Below are 20,717 nucleotides of genomic sequence, written 5' to 3'. Positions count from 1 at the left end.
TCATAGGCCATTTGCAGGCATATAAACAAACACACACAAGGAGCAAGAGGAAGACATCTCTCTTCTCATGGGAGAGGAAGGAAGGGAGGAGGGACTGTTTTCCTGCATAAACAAACCACTGCTTCCCCCTTCCCCCAAGGACCACCCCACTCCTCCAGCCAGGCCAGCCTCCTTCTTTCCTTCCTTGCAAAAGGGGGCTCCCCGCTTACCGACCCCCCACCTCCTCCGGCTCCTGCAGGGCCGCCTCCTTCTGCCTGAAGCCGCCTTGCCGCAGAGGAGGGGCCCACCCAGCCCAGCTGCTTCTCCCTCCCCCAGTATCCACGCCCCGGCAGAGGAGGCTGATTTTGAGGCTGGGACGGGTCAGGGAAAGGGCACAAAACAGAGAGGAGGGCTCTCAAGTTTTACAGGAGGAAATGGGGAGGGAGGAAAAGGCAGGGAAGGGGAAATAGAGAGAAAGAGGTGGAAAACAGGGGAAATGGGAAGGATGGCAGGGCCTGAGAGAAGCAGAGCCCATACGGCATCAAGACCATGAGTAAGCCTCATCATCATTATCATTAGGAATAATAAAGGTAATGAGAATGGAGAGGATGGCAGTGTTGGGGAAAACAGGGCCTGTGAGGCATCGAGATGATGAGTAATCAGCATCACCATCATCCGTAATAACAACAACAACAATAATAACAAAAAGGATGGCAGTATCCAAAATAAGCAGGGCCTGTGAAGCACTGAGATCATGAGTAAGCCTCATCATTATCATTAGGAATAATAATAATGATGATGATGATGGCAGTGGGGGAAATAAACCAGGGCCTGTGAGGCACTGAGATCATGAGTAAGTCTCATCATCATTACCATTAGGAATAATAATAATGATGGGAAATATGGCAGTATCCAGAGAAAACAGGGCCTGTGAGGCATCGAGATGATGAGTAATAATCATCACCATCATCAGGAATAATAATAATAATAATAATAATAATAATAATGGTAGTGCCTATAATAAGCATGGCCTGTGAGGCACTGAGATCATGAGGAGGGCTAATAATTATCAGTATCAGGAATAACAACAACAACAACAAAAGGAAAGATGGATTTGCCTGAGGGAAAGAGGGCCTGTGAGGCAGTGAGATCATGAATAAGGCAAACAATCAGCAAAAGGAACCATGATTATATTAATAATAATAATAATAATAATAATAATAATAATAATAATAATAATAGCGAACAGGGCCTGTGAAGCATCAAGATCACGAGGAATGCTCATCATCATCATCATAAGGAAATAAGAAGAAGGATGGTGGTACCTAAGGAGATAGGGTCTGGGTGGCATTGAGAGTAAGTAATAATAATAACAAAATAATAGTAAGTGATGCATTTAGAGTAAGGCTCATCAGCAGTATCAGGAATAACAATAACTATAATAATAATAATAAAAAGGATGGTGGAAGGTTTTGATATTAAGTAATAAGTAATAAGTAAGTAAGGCATTGAGAGTAAGTGAAGCTCAGCAGCAGCATCAGGAATGATGATGATGATGAAATAGGAAGGATGGTGGGAGGCATTGAAATTAAGTAACAATAATAATAACAAGTCGTAAGTAAGGCCTTAAGAGTAAGTGAAGCTCATTATCAGCATCAGGAATGATCATGATGATGACGATATAATAATAACAGTAAGAATGGTGGGAGGCATTAAGTAATAAAAATAACTGTAATAAGTAGTAAGTAAGGCAATGAAAGTAAGTGAGGCTAATCATCAGCATCAGAAATAATGCTAATAATAATAACAACAGTTATAATAGGAAGGATGGTGGGAGGCATTGAGATTAGGTAATAATAAGAAGTAAGGCATTGGAAGTAAGTGAGGCTCATTATCAGGAAAAAGAAGAATAATACAAAGGATGGTAGGAGGCATTGAGATTAAGTAATAAATAATAATAATAATAATAAGTAATAAGGCATTGAGAGTAGGTGAGGCTCTTATCAGGAATAATGATAATGATGATGATAATAATAATAATAATAATAATAATAATAATAATAATAATAATAATAATAGGAAGGATGGTAAGGCACTGAGAGTAAGTAAGGCTCACTATCAGCGTCAGGAATAAGAAATCCAGCATATATATCTTGTTTTCTGTGTCATAATGTGTTGTCGTTTAAATAATAATACTAATAATAATAGAGAGGATGGTGGGAGGCTCATCATCAGCATAGGAAATAATAATAGAGAGTATGATGGGGACATTGAGATGAAATAATAATAATAATAATAATAATAATAATAATAAATAAAGGATGACGGGAGATATTGAGAGTAAGTAAGGCTCATCAACATCAGGAATAATAATAATAGAAAGAATGGTGGGGACCTAAGGGAAGCAGGGCCCAGGAGGCATTGAGATCTGGAGAAAGGCTAATATAACAGTAATAATATCATCATGATAACCTTATAGAATGACAACAACAATAATAATGAAAGCATTGCCCTAAAGAAGCAGGCCTGGCCCTGCGGGGCATCGAATCCACCAATCAGGATAATATTGTCATAATAACAATAATAATAATATTAATAATAATAAGGGGAAGAATGGCCTTGTCCATCAGTAAGAGGATAATAACCCAACCGTTACTTTCAATAATAATAATAATAATAATAATAATAACAGGTAAAAGGCATCAATAATAATGGGAAGAATATCCTTTCCCATCAGTAAAAAGATAATAATCCAACCATTACCTTCAGGAATAATAATAATAATGGGTAAAAGGCATAAATAATAATAATAATCGTTATCATCGGTAAAAGGCATCAATAATAATAATAATCATCATCATTATCATCGGTAAAAGTCATCAATGATAATAATAATGGGAAAAATAGCCTTTCCCATCATTAAAAGGATAATAATCCAAGCTTTACCTTCAGGAATAAGAATAATAATCAATAAAAGGCATCATCAATAATAATAATAATAATAACAACAACAGGTAAAAAGCATCAAGAATAATAATAATAATGGGAAGAATAGCCTTTCCCATCAGTAAAGGGATAATAATCCATCCATTACCTTCAGGAATAATAAGAATAAGAATATGCAAAAGACATCAATAATAATAATAATAATAGGTAAAAGGCATCAATAATAATAATAATGGGAAGAATAGCCTTTCCCATTAGTAAAAGGATAATAATCCAACCATTACCTTCAGGAATAAGAATAATAATCGGTAAAATAATATTTGGCATCGAATTCTGCCAGTTTTGTAAGCCGCCCTGAGTCCCTTCAGGTGAGAAGGGCGGGATAGAAATGATGAAATAAATAATAAATAAAAGGCATCAATAATAACGGCTAAAAGGCATACATAATTATAATAATGGGAAGAACAGCCTTTACCATCAGTAAAAGGATAATAATCCAACCATTACCTTCAGGAATAATAATAATAATAATAAGAATATGTAAAAGACATCAATAATAATAATAATAATAGGTAAAAGGCATCAATAATAATAATAATAATAATGGGAAGAATAGCTTTTCCCATCAGTAAAAGGATAATAATCCAACCATTACCTTCAGGAATAAGAACAATAATCGGTAAAATAATATTTGGCATCGAATTCTGCCAGTTTTGTAAGCCGCCCTGAGTCCCTTCAGGTGAGAAGGGCGGGATAGAAATGATGAAATAAATAATAAATAAAAGGCATCAATAATAACGGGTAAAAGGCATAAATAATTATAATAATGGGAAGAACAGCCTTTCCCATCAGTAAAAGGATAATAATCCATCCATTACCTTCAGGAATAATAAGAATAAGAATATGCAAAAGACATCAATAATAATAATAATAATAATAGGTAAAAGGCATCAATAATAATAATAATGGGAAGAATAGCCTTTCCCATCAGTAAAAGGATAATAATCCAACCATTACCTTCAGGAATAAGAACAATAATCGGTAAAATAATATTTGGCATCGAATTCTGCCAGTTTTGTAAGCCGCCCTGAGTCACTTCAGGTGAGAAGGGCGGGATAGAAACGATGAAATAAATAATAAATAATAAACAAAAGGCATCAATAATAATAGTAATAATAATAATAGGTAAAAGGCATCAATAATAATAATAATAATGGGAAGAACAGCCTTTCCCATCAGTAAAAGGACAATAATCCAACCATTACCTTCAGGAATAATAATAATAATAATAGGTAAAATAATATTTGGCATCATATTCTGCCAGTTTTGTAAGCCACCCTGAGTCCCTTCGGGTGAGAAGGGCGGGATAGAAATGATGAAATAAATAATAAATAAAAGGCATCAATAATAACGGGTAAAAGGCATAAATAATTATAATAATGGGAAGAACAGCCTTTCCCATCAGTAAAAGGATAATAATCCATCCATTACCTTCAGGAATAATAAGAATAAGAATATGCAAAAGACATCAATAATAATAATAATAATAATAGGTAAAAGGCATCAATAATAATAATAATGGGAAGAATAGCCTTTCCCATCAGTAAAAGGATAATAATCCAACCATTACCTTCAGGAATAAGAACAATAATCGGTAAAATAATATTTGGCATCGAATTCTGCCAGTTTTGTAAGCCGCCCTGAGTCACTTCAGGTGAGAAGGGCGGGATAGAAACGATGAAATAAATAATAAATAATAAACAAAAGGCATCAATAATAATAGTAATAATAATAATAGGTAAAAGGCATCAATAATAATAATAATAATGGGAAGAACAGCCTTTCCCATCAGTAAAAGGACAATAATCCAACCATTACCTTCAGGAATAATAATAATAATAATAGGTAAAATAATATTTGGCATCATATTCTGCCAGTTTTGTAAGCCACCCTGAGTCCCTTCGGGTGAGAAGGGCGGGATAGAAATGATGAAATAAATAATAAATAAATAAAAGGCATCAATAATAATAATAATAACAGGTAAAAGGCATCAATAATAATAATAATGGGAAGAATAGCCTTTCCCATCAGTAAAAGGATAATAATCCAACCATTACCTTCAGGAATAATAATAATAAAGATAGGTAAAAGGCATCAGGAATAATATGGAATAACACTGAAGGGAGGGCTGTCACGACCCCAGCCTCACTGAGGAGGAGGAGGATGAGGAGGAGGATGAGGCCTATCTCACCAGAGGCTGCATCTCGGCCCTGACGGCGGGCACTTGGAAGCGGTCCATCTCCTCCATCATGGTGCCGGCGGGTGAGGGGAGGCGAGGGAGGGCGAGGAAGGCGAAGGGAAGAGGGCCTTGGCCTCCTCAGGGCCGCCGCATCCCCCCGAAGGAGACGGAGGAAGAAGAGGATGAGGAGGAGGAGGAGGAGGAGGAGGAGGATCCCGTCAGTCAGTGACTCAGCCCCGCGCCCGGCTCGCTCTCGCTGTCTCTCTCCCTCACATCTCCTCAGAGTCCGCCACCGCGCATGCGCGGGGAGGGCCAGCCAACGGGCGCGCCGCGTTTCCTCTCCGGCCGCCCCGTTCTTTCTCCAATGACGCCCCACTCACCATATCTGCATATTCATAGCCTGTGTGACTGGATAGGGCAAGACTCAGCTGGCTCCGCCTCCCTCATGAATAATTCAATAGGAACCTCTCCCGTCGAGTCCCTCTCCACTGAGGCCTGAAGCTCCGCCTACTTTGATCTACATATTCATAGCTCTGTGCCTGTACTGGGAGAGGATAGGGCGACGCCTAACTGGATCCGCCTCCTTCATTAATAATTCAATAGGAACCACTCCCGTCGAGTCCCTCTCCACTGAGGCCTGAAGCTCCGCCTACTTTGATCTACATATTCATAGCTCTGTGCCTGTACTGGGAGAGGATAGGGCGACGCCCAAATGGATCCGCCTCCTTCATGAATAATTCAATAGGAACCTCTCCCGTCGAGTCCCTCTCCACTGAGGCCTGAAGCTCCGCCTACGTTTATCTACATATTCATAGCTCTGCGTCTGTACCGGGAGGTACAGGGCCCGCCTTCCTCATGAATAATTCAATAGAAATTACTCCCTTCAAGTCCCTCTCCAGTGACGCCTGAAGCTCCGCCTACGTTTATCTACATATTCATAGCTCTGCGTCTGTACCGGGAGGTACAGGCCCCGCCTTCCTCATGAATAATTCAATAGAAATTACTCCCTTCAAGTCCCTCTCCAGTGACGCCTGAAGCTCCGCCTACGTTTATCTACATATTCATAGCTCTGCGTCTGTACCGGGAGGTACAGACCCCGCCTTCCTCATGAATAATTCAATAGAAATTACTCCCGTCAAGTCCCTCTCCACTGAGGACTGAAGCCCCGCCTACTTTATCTACATATTCATAGCTCTGCGTCCGTACCGGGAGGTACAGGCCCCGCCTTCCTCATGAATAATTCAATAGAAATTACTCCCGTCAAGTCCCTCTCCACTGACGCCTGAAGCCCCGCCCATCTTTATCTACATATTCATAGCTCAGCGACTGTGCGGGGAGAGGATAGGGCGAGGTCTGACTGGCTCCGCCTCTCTCATGAATAATTCAATAAGAACCGCTCCCGTCGAGTCCCTCTTCAGCAACACCCGCAACCCCGCCCACCTTCATCTACATATTCATAGCTCTCTGCCTCTGCGCGTAAAGAGATAGGGCGAGGCCTGGCATGCTCCGCCCCTTCATGAATAATAAACCAACGAGGCGAGGATCCTTCAGCGAGGAGGATCGTACCATTCGGGGAAAAAGGGAGGGGGGAAACGGGAGCGTCCAATCACAAACCAAAGGGCGCCCATAGGCTCTGTCTCACCAAAACGGTGAGCACGCACTTCCGGCTGGTTGCTATGGAGACCGGTATCAACTTCCGGCAGCTGTGAAAAAGCGAGGAAGGCTTGAAATCGTGAGTGACAGGAAAGGTTTCCGAAGATGCCGGCGAAGGAGAAGCTCAAGCGCAAGCAGGTCCCAAAAAGAATTAACAAATTCATATTATACATCATTTTATAATTATCTTATATGTATTTGATTGATTTAATATTTATTTAATATTTTATTTATATATTATTTTTACATTTATCTTTTACATTTATATTAAATATGTATATATTTCCTAGGCATATTTATTTACATATTATATTAATATATATTTTCATATATTGTAAATATATGTATTTAATTAAATGTTAAATATTTTATTATTTATGTTTATATATTATTTTTTAGTAAACTATATATTATATTTTATATCTATGTTAATTCTTTAATTTTTTAATATTTTTATATTCATTTTTTATATTTTACATTCATATTTTAGATTTAACCATATATATAATCTTTACATTTGTATTTTAGATTTTGGTTTATTTATATTCATATATTCATTTTTATTTTGTATTTATATAGTTATTTATATATTATTTTATATTTATCTATGTATTTATATCTTAATATTTTTATTAACATCTTATTTTTCTACTTATTTATATATTTTATTTATATATTATTTTTACATTTATCTTTTACATTTATATTAAATATGTATATATTTCCTATGCATATTTATTTACATACTATATTTATATTTATTTCCAAATATTGTAAATATTTCTATTGAATTAAACATTAAATATTATATTATTTATGTTTATATATTATGTTTTAGTAAATTATATATTATATTTTATATCTATATTAATACTTTTATATTTTTATATTCATTTTTTATATTTTATATTTATATTTTAGATTTAACTATATATATGTTATCTTTACATTTGTATTTTAGATTTAGATTTATTTATATTCATACAGTACAGTCTCACTTATCCAAGACTCGGTTATCCAGTGTTCTGGATTATCCAACCCTATATTTTTATTTCCCCTCATAGAAAATGTATTCAAAGTAAAGTATAAATAAATAGGACTACAGTAGAGTTTCACTTATCCAAAACCCACTTATCCAAGGTTCTGGATTATCCAAGGCATTTTTGTAGTCAATGTTTTCAATATACACTTGAATATTAGTCTCACTTATCCAACACTCGCTTATCCAACATTCTGGATTATCCAACGCATTTTTGTAGTCAATGTTTTCAATACATCATGATATTTTGGTGCTAAATTCGTAAATACAGTAATTACTACATAGCATTACTGAGTACTGAACTACTTTTTTGTTAAATTTATTGTATAACATGATGTTTTGGTGCTTAATTTGTAAAACCATAACTTAATTTGATGTTTAATAGGCTTTTCCTTAATGCCTCCTTATTATCCAACATATTCGCTTATCCAACATTCTGCCGGCCCGTTTATGTTGGATAAGTGAGACTCTACTGTATCATGATATTTTGGTGCTAAATTCGTAAATACTTTAATTACAACATTACTGCGTATTGAACTACTTTTTCTGTCAAATTTGTTGTATAACATGATGTTTTGGTGCTTAATTTGTAAAATCATAACCTAATTTGATGTTTAATAGGCTTTTCCTTAAATCCTTATTATCCAAGATATTCGCTTATCCAAGGTTCTGCCGGCCCATTTAGCTTGGATAAGTGAGACTCTACTGTATTAACATTCCCATGCAGTCACATCATTGCCAAGAAACATAGCATGCAAAGCAATATTTTTTGCATTAAATGTGAAATCCCAGGTGTTGATGCAGCAAAAGCCTCGAGCTTCCTGCCTGCAAAATGGGCGTAATACTCACAAAATGTACATAAGAGTTGTATGGGATTCAAAATAGAGAGAAAAAGCAGGGTATAAATAAAGATAATAATATACTGGATCAGAGACAATTACCAACTTGTCTAAAACAGGCAATTATGAGGCCCATCCTGAAAAAGGTGTCCCTAGATCCTTGGTTCTTAACAACTACCAGACAATTTCTAGTCTCCCCTTTTTCGGCAAGGCTCTAGAGTGAGTGGTGGCCTCTTAGCTCCAAGGATTCTTAGACAAAACTGATTAACCCTGTTCTGTTCAACATCTTTATTAACGACTTAGACGAAGGGTTAGAAGGCAGGGTCATCAAGTTTGCAGATGACACCAAACTGGGAAGGATAGTCAACACTCCAGAAGACAGGAGCAGAATTCAAAATGATCTTGACAGACTAGAGAGATGGGCCGAAACTAACAAAATGAAGTTCAACAGGGACAAATGCAAGATACTTCACTTCGGCAGAAAAAAATGGAAATCAAAGATACAGAGTGGGGGACGAGGCCTGGCTAGACAGTAGTACGTATGAAAAAGACCTTGGAGTCTTCGTGGGGAACAAGTTGAACATGAGCCAACAATGTGATGCGGCTGCTAAGAAAGCCAATGGGATCCTGGCCTGCATCAATAGGAGTATAGCATCTAGATCCAGGGAAGTCATGCTCCGAATGCTCTATTCTTCCTTGGTCAGACCACACCTGGAATCACACTGGGTCCAATTCTGGGCACCGCAGTTGAAGGGAGATGTTGACTCTAAGATGGAATGTGTCCAGAGGAGGGCGACTCAAAGGATCCAGGTTCTGGAGAACAAGCCCTATGAGGAGAGGCTTAAAGAGCTGGGCATGTTTAGCCTGCAGAAGAGAAGGCTGAAAGAGAGGAGACATGATGAGGGCCATGTATGTGAGGGGAAATCATAGGGAGGAGGGAGCAAGATTGTTTTCTGCTGCCTTGCAGACTAGGACGCAATGCAACAATGGCTTCCAACTCCAGGAAAGGAGATTCTGCCTAAACATCAGGAAGAACTTCTTCACTGTGAGGGCTGTTCAGCAGTGGAACTCTCTGCCCTGGACTGTGGTGGAGGCTCCTTCTTTGGAGGCTTTTAAGCAGAGGCTGGATGGCCGTCTGTCGGGGGTGCTTTGAATGCAATTTCCTGCTTCTTGGCAGAATGGGGTTGGACTGGATGGCCCATGAGGTCTCTTCCAACTCTACTATTCTATGATTCTATGATTATCTAGATCAGGGGTCCTCAAACTTTTTAAGCCGAGGGCCGGTCCACAATCCTTCAGACTGTTGAGGGGCCGGATTATCATTTGAAAAAAAATACAAACAAATTCCGATGCACACTGCATAAGTCTTATTTGTAGTGCAACAACAACAACAAGAACAATGAAAGAACAATACAATATTTAAAAATAAAAACAATTTTAACCAACATACATTTATCAGGATTTCAATGGGAAGTGTGGTCCTGCTTCTGGCCAATCAGATAGTCAAGTTAATTAGGGTTGTTGTTGTTGTTGTTGTTGTTGTTGTGTGCCTTCAAGTCATTTCAGACTTTGGGCGAGCCTAAGTCTAAAATTTATTTATTATTTATTTACTGCATTTATTTACTACATTTGTATCACACCCTTCTCACTCCAAAGGGGACTCAGAGTGGCTTACAAATTATAAGTACATACAATATATTATATTATTAGCATAGCACAATATTAGCATTATATATTACTATATTGAACTATACCACTATACCGTAATATTATTAGTAATATTATATGTAATGTAGAATATATAATCAATATTATTATATGGTATTATTATTAATGTTATATTGTATTACATTATAATATTATTATCAATATTATATGTATATACAATATATTATATTATAAAACTGAGGGCGGGGGCCAGGTAAATGACCTCGGAGGGCCGCATCCGGCCCCCGGGCCTTAGTTTGGGGACCCCTGATCTAGATCAATCATAATTTGGCTTCAGGCCTGGTCACAGTACAGAGACTTTGATCATAGACTCTGGATGACCTCATAGAATCATAGGCAACCTCTGAGGATACCTGCCATAGATGTGGGTGAAACGTCAGGAGAAAATACTTCTGTAACATGGCCATAAAGCCCGGAAAACATACAACAACCCTGTGATCCCGGCCATGAATGCCTTCGACAACACATCTTGGCTATGATTTCTGTATTAAATGTTTGGTTTCCTTTTGGCAGATCAGTGTCTGTAAAGTCACCTTCATAAACATTGAAATCAGAATTTCAGCCCTTAGATCTGGTCCCGCTTTTATGTTCTGTGCTGATTGACAATCTTTTTATATTTATCTTAGCAAAACTGACTGCTAGAAGAATGTTTGCAAAGATACGAGATAAGTGACTTAAGCTGCCTGTTGCTGCTCACTTCCAGGCCAGCGCCAAAAGTACTTTGCTAGAACATATAGTAAAAAAATAGTTTAAATCTGCTTGTTGATACTGCGTTATTTTAAAATGAGTGATGCTTTTGGGACATGCATGGGTAGCATGAAATACTGACAGCGCAAAGCTGGCTCGATTGAAATGTGAATCATAATTGTCATGATTATTGAAATCAAAGGGATGCTGTAAGTTTTGAAAAAATATAAGCAGCTTCTAGCACTTTTCATAGCAGGTGTTTTTAGAGATGTCCTCTATTTCTAGAGATGAATTGAAGAACCTGTGATTGTGTTGATCAGTGGGGTCAATGTTGTAAAGTATTGCCAATTCATAGACATACACGGTAATGGGAAATAAAACCAGGGAAATTTTACTAAATCATAAGCTAAACTTGAGCTCCATGAATTGATTTCAAATTCTCAGCTGCAACAACCATTTTTAGATCTTATTTATTCATACCTTCCTAATTGGGCTTCACTCTGTCTCTGGGTAAACCTATGCTGTAGAATTACTGTATATACTCGATTATAAGCCTAGTTTTTCAGCCCTTTTTTAGGGCGGAAAAAACCCTCCTCAGCTTATACTCGGGTGAGGGTCCTGGTGGGCTTATATTCAGGTCGGCTTATACTCAAGGATATATTTATTATTTTTCTCTATTATTATTGGTATTGTTACATTTATTATTTTACTCTATTAATTATTATTATTACATTTATTATTTTACTCTATTTTTGTTGTTACATTTACATTTATTTTACTCTTATTTTATTATTAATAATGCATTTATTATTTTACTCTATTATTGCATTTATTATTTTACTGCATTGATTATTATTATTACATTTATTATTTCACTCTTATTATTAAAAGGATACATAAGCACATTTACATTGAAGAAGATGAAAATAATGATTTAATCAGAGTTGAACAGTCATATCTTAAATTACAGTTTGATGTAAAGATTCAAACTATGGATGCCTCAATTAATGTAATTTTATTGGTATCTCAGCTTATACTGGAGTCAATGTTTTCCCAGTTTTTTTGTGGTAAAATTAGGTGCCTCGGCTTATATTTGGGTCGGCTTATACTCTAGTATATACAGTAATGCAGTTTTGTAGAGATTTCAGCTAGGGCAATGGATAAGGAGGTCTGTGCCCAGCAAACTTCCACTAAACCGGATCAGCCCAGACTGAGGACAAGCACTCCAGGTTGAAGGCAAAGCTACAGAGGTTTATTATTATTTGGCCACATAGGATGCAAGTACAAACAATCCGCTTCAAAAGATACAAACACATATTCATTGAAAAACACAAGAAATTTTATGCAGTTCTGATAGCCATTCAGACTTCCTGCTCCCTCCCTGATTGGCTAAAAAGTAAGGCCAGACAGGATCCGTGCAGGGATTGAGTAGAAGTTCCCCTAATGTCACAGCCCGAAGTAGGAGATCCACATGGTGGGAAGAAAAACAGCTGCTGGTTTGTCAGTTTAAAGTCCAGTCCATTGCAGAGACGCCCACAAGGAGGGTATGAAACAAGAGGACGCGGTGACCTGGATATGCAGATGATTCCTTGATTGACTTAAGTGTCCACTTCCATCAAGACAAAGGGTGCAAGACTCAAAAGGACAAAGGTGACAGTTCCAAATTGTAACGCCCCTAGGCTGCGCGAACACTGGAAATCAACTCGTAGGCCAATAAACTATCTAATATCTTTATTAAAGAAATAAAAGAAACAAACAAAAATAAGCACAGTATATAGTCCAGCAATTGTCCTTTGAGGAAAGGTGAAATATAATCCAATAAAATGAAATTCAATGTCCAGTATTAAAGTTCAAAGTTTTAAATCCATTAACCGAAATACACTCAAACTCTCAGGCAGTTTGAGTGGGGAAATGAGCAAAGTCTTCCAGGGAAGTTCTTGGAATGAATGTCTAGAGCAAGGTTTCAAGGCAAGGCAAGGTTGTTCGTGGTGGATCTAAACGCAGTCCACCCTTGGCAAGGAAAGGGACACAACTCCCGGTCTTCTCAAGAGTAAGCGCGCTGGCAGGCCGCCGGGAAGCTAAGGAACAAGAGTCGAAGTATGCTTTCCAGCAGTCACGTTGACTCCGCGACGGGTAACCTGTGCCCAGAACTTTTATGGATGTTCAAGAGCTCTCCGAAACAGGTGCTTGACTCCCCATTTTCCCAAGAGAACGAACTGGTAACAACAACCTGCCAGATGTCAGCCTCCTTTAAACTTCCCAAGGGAATAGGCCCAGTTTGTGGATTCAGACACAATCACTCCAGCCTACCTTAATCTTCCCAAGAGAATAGGCTCAGTTTGTGGTTTCAAACACAATCACTCTGTTCTGCTAATCTAGCACTCCTGTGGAGATTCTGCCTCCGAGACCTATCTGTTTGAAAAGAAAGTCTCCTATCAAACACTGAGTTCTCCGGAGAATCTGGGAGAGTTGCCTCTGGCTCAAGGCTGGTTTTAATTGGATTTGGCACAACATCAACAGATGGCATCTGGAAAGGGAGAGAAACTTGCTGGGCTGGGAAAAACTCCTCAGCCGCTTGATCAGTAATGGCTGCGGGGTCAGGGGCCAAAGGTACGTGAGACATCACACAAATAAACAGCAGTTTGGCTGCCCATTCAGGAAATTAATAAATTCATGTTTGTTGAGCTTTCTCTTCCAAGGGAGTGGCAAGCACTCAGCCTCAGTTTAATGGACAAACATCCCGAGGTCAGTTTGGTGACGAAGGGGATCATCTGTCTTGCATACGTACACAAAGGTCCTGATATTATCTGACTTGGGAAATAGCTGGAGGAACCCTGCCCGTGAACTCCATTTCCAAGAGATTGCAAACTGAGGGCACAGGGGAGGTAGCTGTATTCAAGTACATTTGATACAATTCAAGAATTGATACAGTATACAAGCAATACAAGTTACACAGAAAGTATCATTTTATACATGTATTAAAAGTTTAGGGTTAGACGCTTTTGAACTCTGGTGCTGGAGGAAAATCCTGAGAGAGCCTTGGACCACAAGAAGATCCAACCAGTCCATCCTCCAGGAAATAATGGCTGCTCACTGGAGGGAAGGATATTGGAGGCAAAGCTGAAGGACTTTGGCCACATCATGAGGAGACAGGAAAGCTTGGAAAAGATCACGATGCTGGGGAAAATGGAAGGAAAAAGGAAGAGAGGCCAACCAAGGGCAAGATGGAAGTGACTGGGTTGACCTTGAAGGAACTGGGGGCGGTGACATCCGACAGGGAGCTCTGGCATGGACTGGGCCAGGAGGTCACAAAGAGTTGGAAGCGACTATGCGACTGAGCAGCAGCAAAGGTTTAGATTGAATAGAGTTCGGGGTACAGGTTGTTGTGGTAATCTCTGAGCGGTTAGACTCAATTTAACCTTCTCTGGGGGAGATTCCACCAAAAATCAGCATACAAGCAAAAACAAAGCTTTCAAATGCAGCAGTTACTTACATGGGGTGAGCAAGAGAAGCTTTTGTCTATTTAGGATGGCAATGGACTGCAGAGTCTCAGTAAAAGTTCAAAAAGTATTTATTCAGGTAAAAAGAATTCCATTGTAGATAGAAAGGCTTGGGAGCTGTCTAGTCTACTCTAGACTGGTTTCTAAGGAAAAATAAGAAAGGAAAAATAACAAACATCTACATAGTTACATCTTGCTAGGAGAGATGGCAGGACATGTTGTTAGCTTGAAGAACAAAGGGAGAAGAGAGAACCAAAATGGTTCCAACCTCATGGTCCAGTTTATTGGGGCCATAAAAGACATTCTGACCAATGGGAAGTTAGTGTCCCTGGAGATTCACATTTCTACTAACTTCAAAGTAAGGGATGTGACGTACACAGGATAGAGTGAAACACAGTAAAGCCTGTCTAGGCATGCTTTGGAAACAGGGAAAGGATTCCCTCAATCTAACTCTATCATCTATCTGACTACATCTAGACTTGAGTAGTCCAGGATGATTCCCAACACAGCTGCTGCTAAGTATTTCCAGAGCCTAGCAGCTTAGACATTTTGCAATTTGAAACCATGGAAAATGTTTTTAAAATAAAGAAGAAATCATATATCTGGTTTGAAGTCTTCTTATTGTTCTTAAACTTTTGTGGGAGCGGTGCCATGGCTCGATAACGTTGACATCACTGGGTTCCTGGGATTTGTAGTTTTCTATGCCTTCCCTGTTCAGAGGTGCTGCTTTCTGACCAAACTACAATTCCCACGATTCTATAGCATTGAATCATAGCTGTTACAGTGGTGCCAACCTGAATTAAATCTACAGTGTAGTTGCAGATTATGGTGTTTTCCCCCTGGCCCTATCTTCCTTTCCCTGAAATACCGGCAGCCCTCCTTCCAGTCTCTCCCAAAGGCTTCATCACCACAGCATTCCTCTTAATGCATTTCCGTATGGAGGACGATGCCTAATATATTATTGATTAAGAGCCTATAATTAGCGCAAAATTGGCTGCATATCCTTAAAAGTATATTTTATGGATAGATTTTTAATCTCTCTGGCCTATAAATAATATTGCAAATTGCAATATTATGCATATTTTATGGATTGCCAAGTTCCATGCAGCAAATGTTGTTCTCAGCCCTTTGTGCGTAAAACAAGCTATAAATAGAAAAAAAGGGGAGTGCAGACAGGACTAATCATGCGCCTGACATTTCCATATTCCCGGGATTGTGTTCTTCTTCAGCCGATCTCCAAGTAGCACAGAACAGGCAGAAAGGAAGGAAGGGCTTGCAATTCACAAATGACATAATTGTGGGTTTTGTTTTGCTTTTGAATTCAATGAGGATTCTCCCCATTCAGTGCTTTCTGGATCATTTCTAGGTGTCTTCGTGCCAAGGACAAAACTGTTCACAAGCTTAATGATGAATCCCATTTCCCACCATCAATCTGTATTGCAGCAATTAACAGAAGCCTTTTAGATGAGGCAGGTTTGCTTCTCAGTCAAAAGGTGAAAGCAAGATGGTAGTGATGATGATAACAATAGCAATAACATGAGCTCATGCCATGCGTGGTAACGGCAACCTATAGCCTTCTCCATGGTGATGTATGGCTCGATTTCTAGCTGCTCTCTGACCATTCTTGTTTCCCACATAGTCTTTTATGTTGGTATTGTGTTGCTGTTGCTTCAAATTCTCTTGCTAATATTTGACTAAAAATCTGTAAACAACAGAAATCAATTGTAGCATATAATAATAATAATAATAATAATAATAATAATAATAATAATAATAATAATAATAATTTTTACAGTTCTGGAGAACTGTAAAAGCTGAAAAGCTAATCTTCACATGACGTGGATTGACTACAAAAAGGCCTTTGACACTCACACACAGCTGGATCATCAAGTGCCTGGACACCATCGGGATTTGTAAAAACGCTGGCACCTTTATTGAAAATATGATGGAGCACGGGAAAACTGAACTGTTTGTTGGAAATGAAAGCTATGGACTTGTCAACATCAGAAGAGGAATTTTCCAGGGAGACTCATTGTCCCCTCTGCTTTTCACTATTGCCATGATCCCTCTGTCAACAATCTTACAAAAAACAAATCTCGGCTATCAAACATCTAAGAAATCTCACAAAATTTTGCATCTGATGTACATGGATGACCTGAAGCTGTATGGGAAAACAGAAACTGAAATCCAGTCTCTGACTAACACTGTCCGAATTTTTAGCACTGATATCAGCATGAAGTTTGGTTTGGACAAATGTTCGACAGTGGCATTGAAGAAGGGAAAAACCATTGAAAGCGAGGGCATAAATATGCCTAATGGCCAAACAATAAAGTGTCACCAGCCAGAGGCCTATAAATATCTGGGCATATTACAGCTGGACAACATCAAGCATGAACATGTGAAGACTGTGGTCAGTAAAGAATACACACAAAGGGTCAGAAAAAATCTCAAAAGCAAGCTCAATGGAGGCAACACCATCAAGGCCATAAACACCTGGGCCATACCTGTCATAAGATATACTGCTGGCATCATAAACTGGACACAGGTGGAACTGGAAAATTTGGACAGAAAAACAAGAAAACTCATGACCATTCATCATTCACTGCACCCTCGCAGTGAAGTTGACCGGCTATATCTGCCTAGAAGATCAGGGGGCAGAGGACTCTTACAAGTAAAACAAGCAGTCAAAGAAGAAGAACATGCCCTGGCAGAATATGTAAAGCAAAGTGAAGAACCTGCTTTGATTGAAGTCAAAAATCAGAAACTCCTCAAAGCACAGCAGACAAAAAGCCAGTACAAGAAAACTGCACTACAAAGTAGAGCTGACAGCTGGCACAACAAAACATTGCATGGAAAGTTCCTTGACAAAATTGAAGGAAAACCTGATAAGGAGACGACCTGGTTATGGCTCACAAATGGGACCCTGAAGAAGGAGACAGAAGGCCTGATCCTTGCAGCCCAGGAGCAAGACATCAGGACAAAGGCAATTCAGGCCAAGATTGAAAAATCAGCTGATGACCCAAAATGCAGACTGTGCAAAGAAACCGATGAAACCATTGATCATCTCCTCAGCTGCTGTAAGAAAATCGCACAGACAGACTACAAACAGAGGCACAACTCTGTGGCCCAAAGGATTCATTGGAACTTATGCCTCAAGTACCACCTCCCAGCAGCAAAGAACTGGTGGGATCACAAACCTGCAAAAGTATTGGAAAATGAGCACGCAAAGATACTGTGGGACTTCCGAATCCAGACTGACAAAGTTCTGGAACACAACACAGTTGTGGAAAAGAAAAAGGTTTGGATCATTGATGTCGCCATCCCAGGTGACAGTCGCATTGACGAAAAACAACAGGAAAAACTCAGTCTCAGGACCTCAAGACTGAACTTCAAAGACTCTGGCAGATACCAGTGCAGGTGGTCCCGGTGGTGATGGGCATATTGGGTGCCGTGCCAAAAGATCTCAGCCGGCATTTGGAAACAATAGACATTGACAAAATTACGATCTGCCAACTGCAAAAGGCCACCCGACTGGTATCTGCGCGCATCATCTGAAAATACATCACACAGTCCTAGACACTTGGGAAGTGTTCGACTTGTGATTTTGTGATACGAAATCCAGCATATCTATCTTGTTTGCTGTGTCATACTATGTTGTTGTGTCAATAATAATAATAATAATAATAATAATAATAATAATAATTCTTACCCACCCCTTTTTGTGTCTTGAGGCAGGTTACAACATAGCTAAAACACATATAGTTATATAAAATATACATATTAATTAAAATGTATTTGTATATAAAACATATATTAAATTACACAGAATAATGATTAAAATATAGTGGACACAAAATGTGAGTTTAAAATTTATGATTAAAACTGGCTGGGTAAGTCTTCTGCTAGAAGAGATAGGTCTTCAGATGTGTTTTAATTCTGGCAGAATGGAGAAAAATCATGGGAAATAGTTTCCTAAAGTTCAGGGTTCCCCCCCCCCCTCCCAAAGCATATTAACTTAAACAAGAATTTATAACCTTGTTTATTTGCATGAAGTTATTGTGATTGGCTATGAAAAACAGTGTGAAAACAGCAACATATCCTTTAGAACAGCTTCAATACGCATATTCACCAGGGAAATTTTCATATAGCAAGAAGTTAACATAAAATTAGGCTTGAATCTTGTGTTGTCCTGTTTTTTGAAGCAGCTATCTTTGACTTGCCTATTTTCCCTATGGTGCTTTATTCTAACTACTAGCTGTCTGTTATTTTCTGTTACGTGGCCTTGAAGGACCAAATCATATAACAATTTGCTTCTAAGCATTTTCTCTTTTGAACCTTTCCCAAGAGAGACCCCAAAGGACCATCCAGTCTGGCCCCATTTTCTCCCTAGCAGAAATGCAAAACCACTGCGCTATCACTCTCAATAGCTTAATTTCATATGCAAACAAATGCAGTTTGTGTTTTATTTAGAGAAGAGGGGAAACTGAATAATCTGCAACTTGAGATTCTGGGCTTGAAAGAATATCCATAGATACCAGATCTGGGTTTAAACACCTTGCATGTCATGTTTGTTCGGCATTTAAAATCATACTTTGACTTGGTACCAAGTAGGCCCATTCTTTCGCTCATGCACTCACCCTCCCAAAGAGTTGATCAGTTCCTTTGTAGAAGCGATGGGTGCAGATGCACGTTGAATCCGGTACTCTTAGCATCTCTTTTATACGAGGGTTATCCAGAAAGTAGATTACGTTTTGGAATTAAAAATGAACAAAGTATAGGATAAAACATTTACCATATGCAGTTGAAAGCCAGACCCAAATATCACTTCTCAATATAGTCCCAATTGAAATCTAGGCACTTAGCATAGCGATAAAAGAGTTTGGAAAATCCTTCCCCACCAAACTTTGCCGCTTGGCTTGAGTCCTCAACAAGGTGGGCGTCCCTTCCCGCAGCTTCTAAGGTTTTGCACGAAGCACACCTTTCCTGTCCCAAAAAACAGTCACCATAACCTTCCTTGCAAGCATTTGCAAAACAGAAGAGCGATCCAGGACGAGCGTGGCAGAAAGTTGAGTGCATGCACATGCGCAGCTGCGGGAAGGGACGCCCGCCTGGTTGAGGACGCAAGCCAAGCGGCAAGGTTTGGTGGGGAAGGAGTTGCCAAGCACATTCATCACTATGCTAAGTACCTAGATTTCAATGGGGACTATGTTGAGAAGTGGTATTTGGGTCTGGCTTTCAACTGCATATGGTAAATGTTTTCTCCTATACTTTGTTCATTTTTAATTCCAAAACATAATCTACTTTCTGGATAGCCCTCGTATATATCAAATTTATGCGCTCAACTTTCCCCCACGCTCGTCCTGGATCACAGCTGCGGGAAGGGGTGACCGGCTGGTTGAGGACGCAAGCGGCAGAGTTTTGTGGGGAAGGAGTTGCCAGAGTCAAACCTCCTTCTGCTGGGCAAGAAGACACAACCAAAGCCCTCTTGGCAGATGGCCTTCAAGCCTCTGCTTAAAAACCTCAAGATAAGGTTGCTTATCCACACTCTTGAGAGCGCATATTCTACTATCAAATCACAATGTCGAATCACACCAGAAACGACTTGCAGTTTCTCAATTCGCTCCTGACACACAAAAAAATCTGCAAAGAGTCTTATCTTGTAATTGTTAAACCTCCCATACTGGTGTTTGATCAAATTTGCCTCACTAATACTTCCACTGCTGGCATAAAAAGTAAAGGTGAGAGTGGGCAACCTTGTCTGACCCCTTTCTCAACTTCTGTTTCTTCACTGATGTCATCATTTATTTGTATTTTTGCAATGTGTTCAGAATAGATTATTTTATTTATTCACCATGTCAGAAGCAAATTGAGGGTATATATTTATAATACGCAAGTGGCAGAGTTTTGTGGGGGAGGAGTTGCCAACCTCATTCCTCGCTATGATAACTGCCTAGATTTCAATGGGGACTATGTTGAGAAGTGGTATTTGGGTGTGGCTTTCAACTGCATATGGTAAATGTTTTCTCCTATACTTTGTTTATTTTTAATTCCAAAACATAATCTACTTATTGAATAACCCTCGTATCATTTTAAGGTATATCTCAATC

The 20,717-nt window shown here is 38.9% G+C and overlaps 2 protein-coding genes across 4 annotated transcripts in view; one reads left to right on the top strand and one right to left on the bottom strand.

The window, feature by feature from the left end:
• Positions 1 to 5,479, bottom strand: part of fam219a (family with sequence similarity 219 member A) — a 68,803-nt gene extending 63,324 nt beyond the window's left edge. Inside the window, exon 1 of one of the 2 annotated variants that reach the window (XM_008120592.3) lies at positions 5,177 to 5,479. In XM_008120592.3, the coding sequence (XP_008118799.1) occupies positions 5,177 to 5,236 (60 nt within the window). In that variant the 5' untranslated portion in view covers positions 5,237 to 5,479. The remainder of the gene's footprint in view (positions 1 to 5,176) is intronic. The other variant, XM_008120591.3, reaches the window with a different exon arrangement.
• Positions 5,480 to 6,788: 1,309 nt separating this feature from the next.
• Positions 6,789 to 20,717, top strand: part of dnai1 (dynein axonemal intermediate chain 1) — a 230,483-nt gene continuing 216,554 nt past the window's right edge. Inside the window, exon 1 of one of the 2 annotated variants that reach the window (XM_062972641.1) lies at positions 6,789 to 6,955. In XM_062972641.1, coding sequence (XP_062828711.1) covers positions 6,923 to 6,955 — 33 coding nt within the window. In that variant the 5' untranslated portion in view covers positions 6,789 to 6,922. The remainder of the gene's footprint in view (positions 6,956 to 20,717) is intronic. The other variant, XM_008120590.3, reaches the window with a different exon arrangement.

This window comes from Anolis carolinensis, chromosome 2 (assembly GCF_035594765.1).
Source record: "Anolis carolinensis isolate JA03-04 chromosome 2, rAnoCar3.1.pri, whole genome shotgun sequence".
Classification (NCBI taxonomy): Eukaryota; Metazoa; Chordata; class Lepidosauria; order Squamata; family Dactyloidae; genus Anolis; species Anolis carolinensis.
This window is presented reverse-complemented; position numbering and strand designations above follow the sequence as displayed.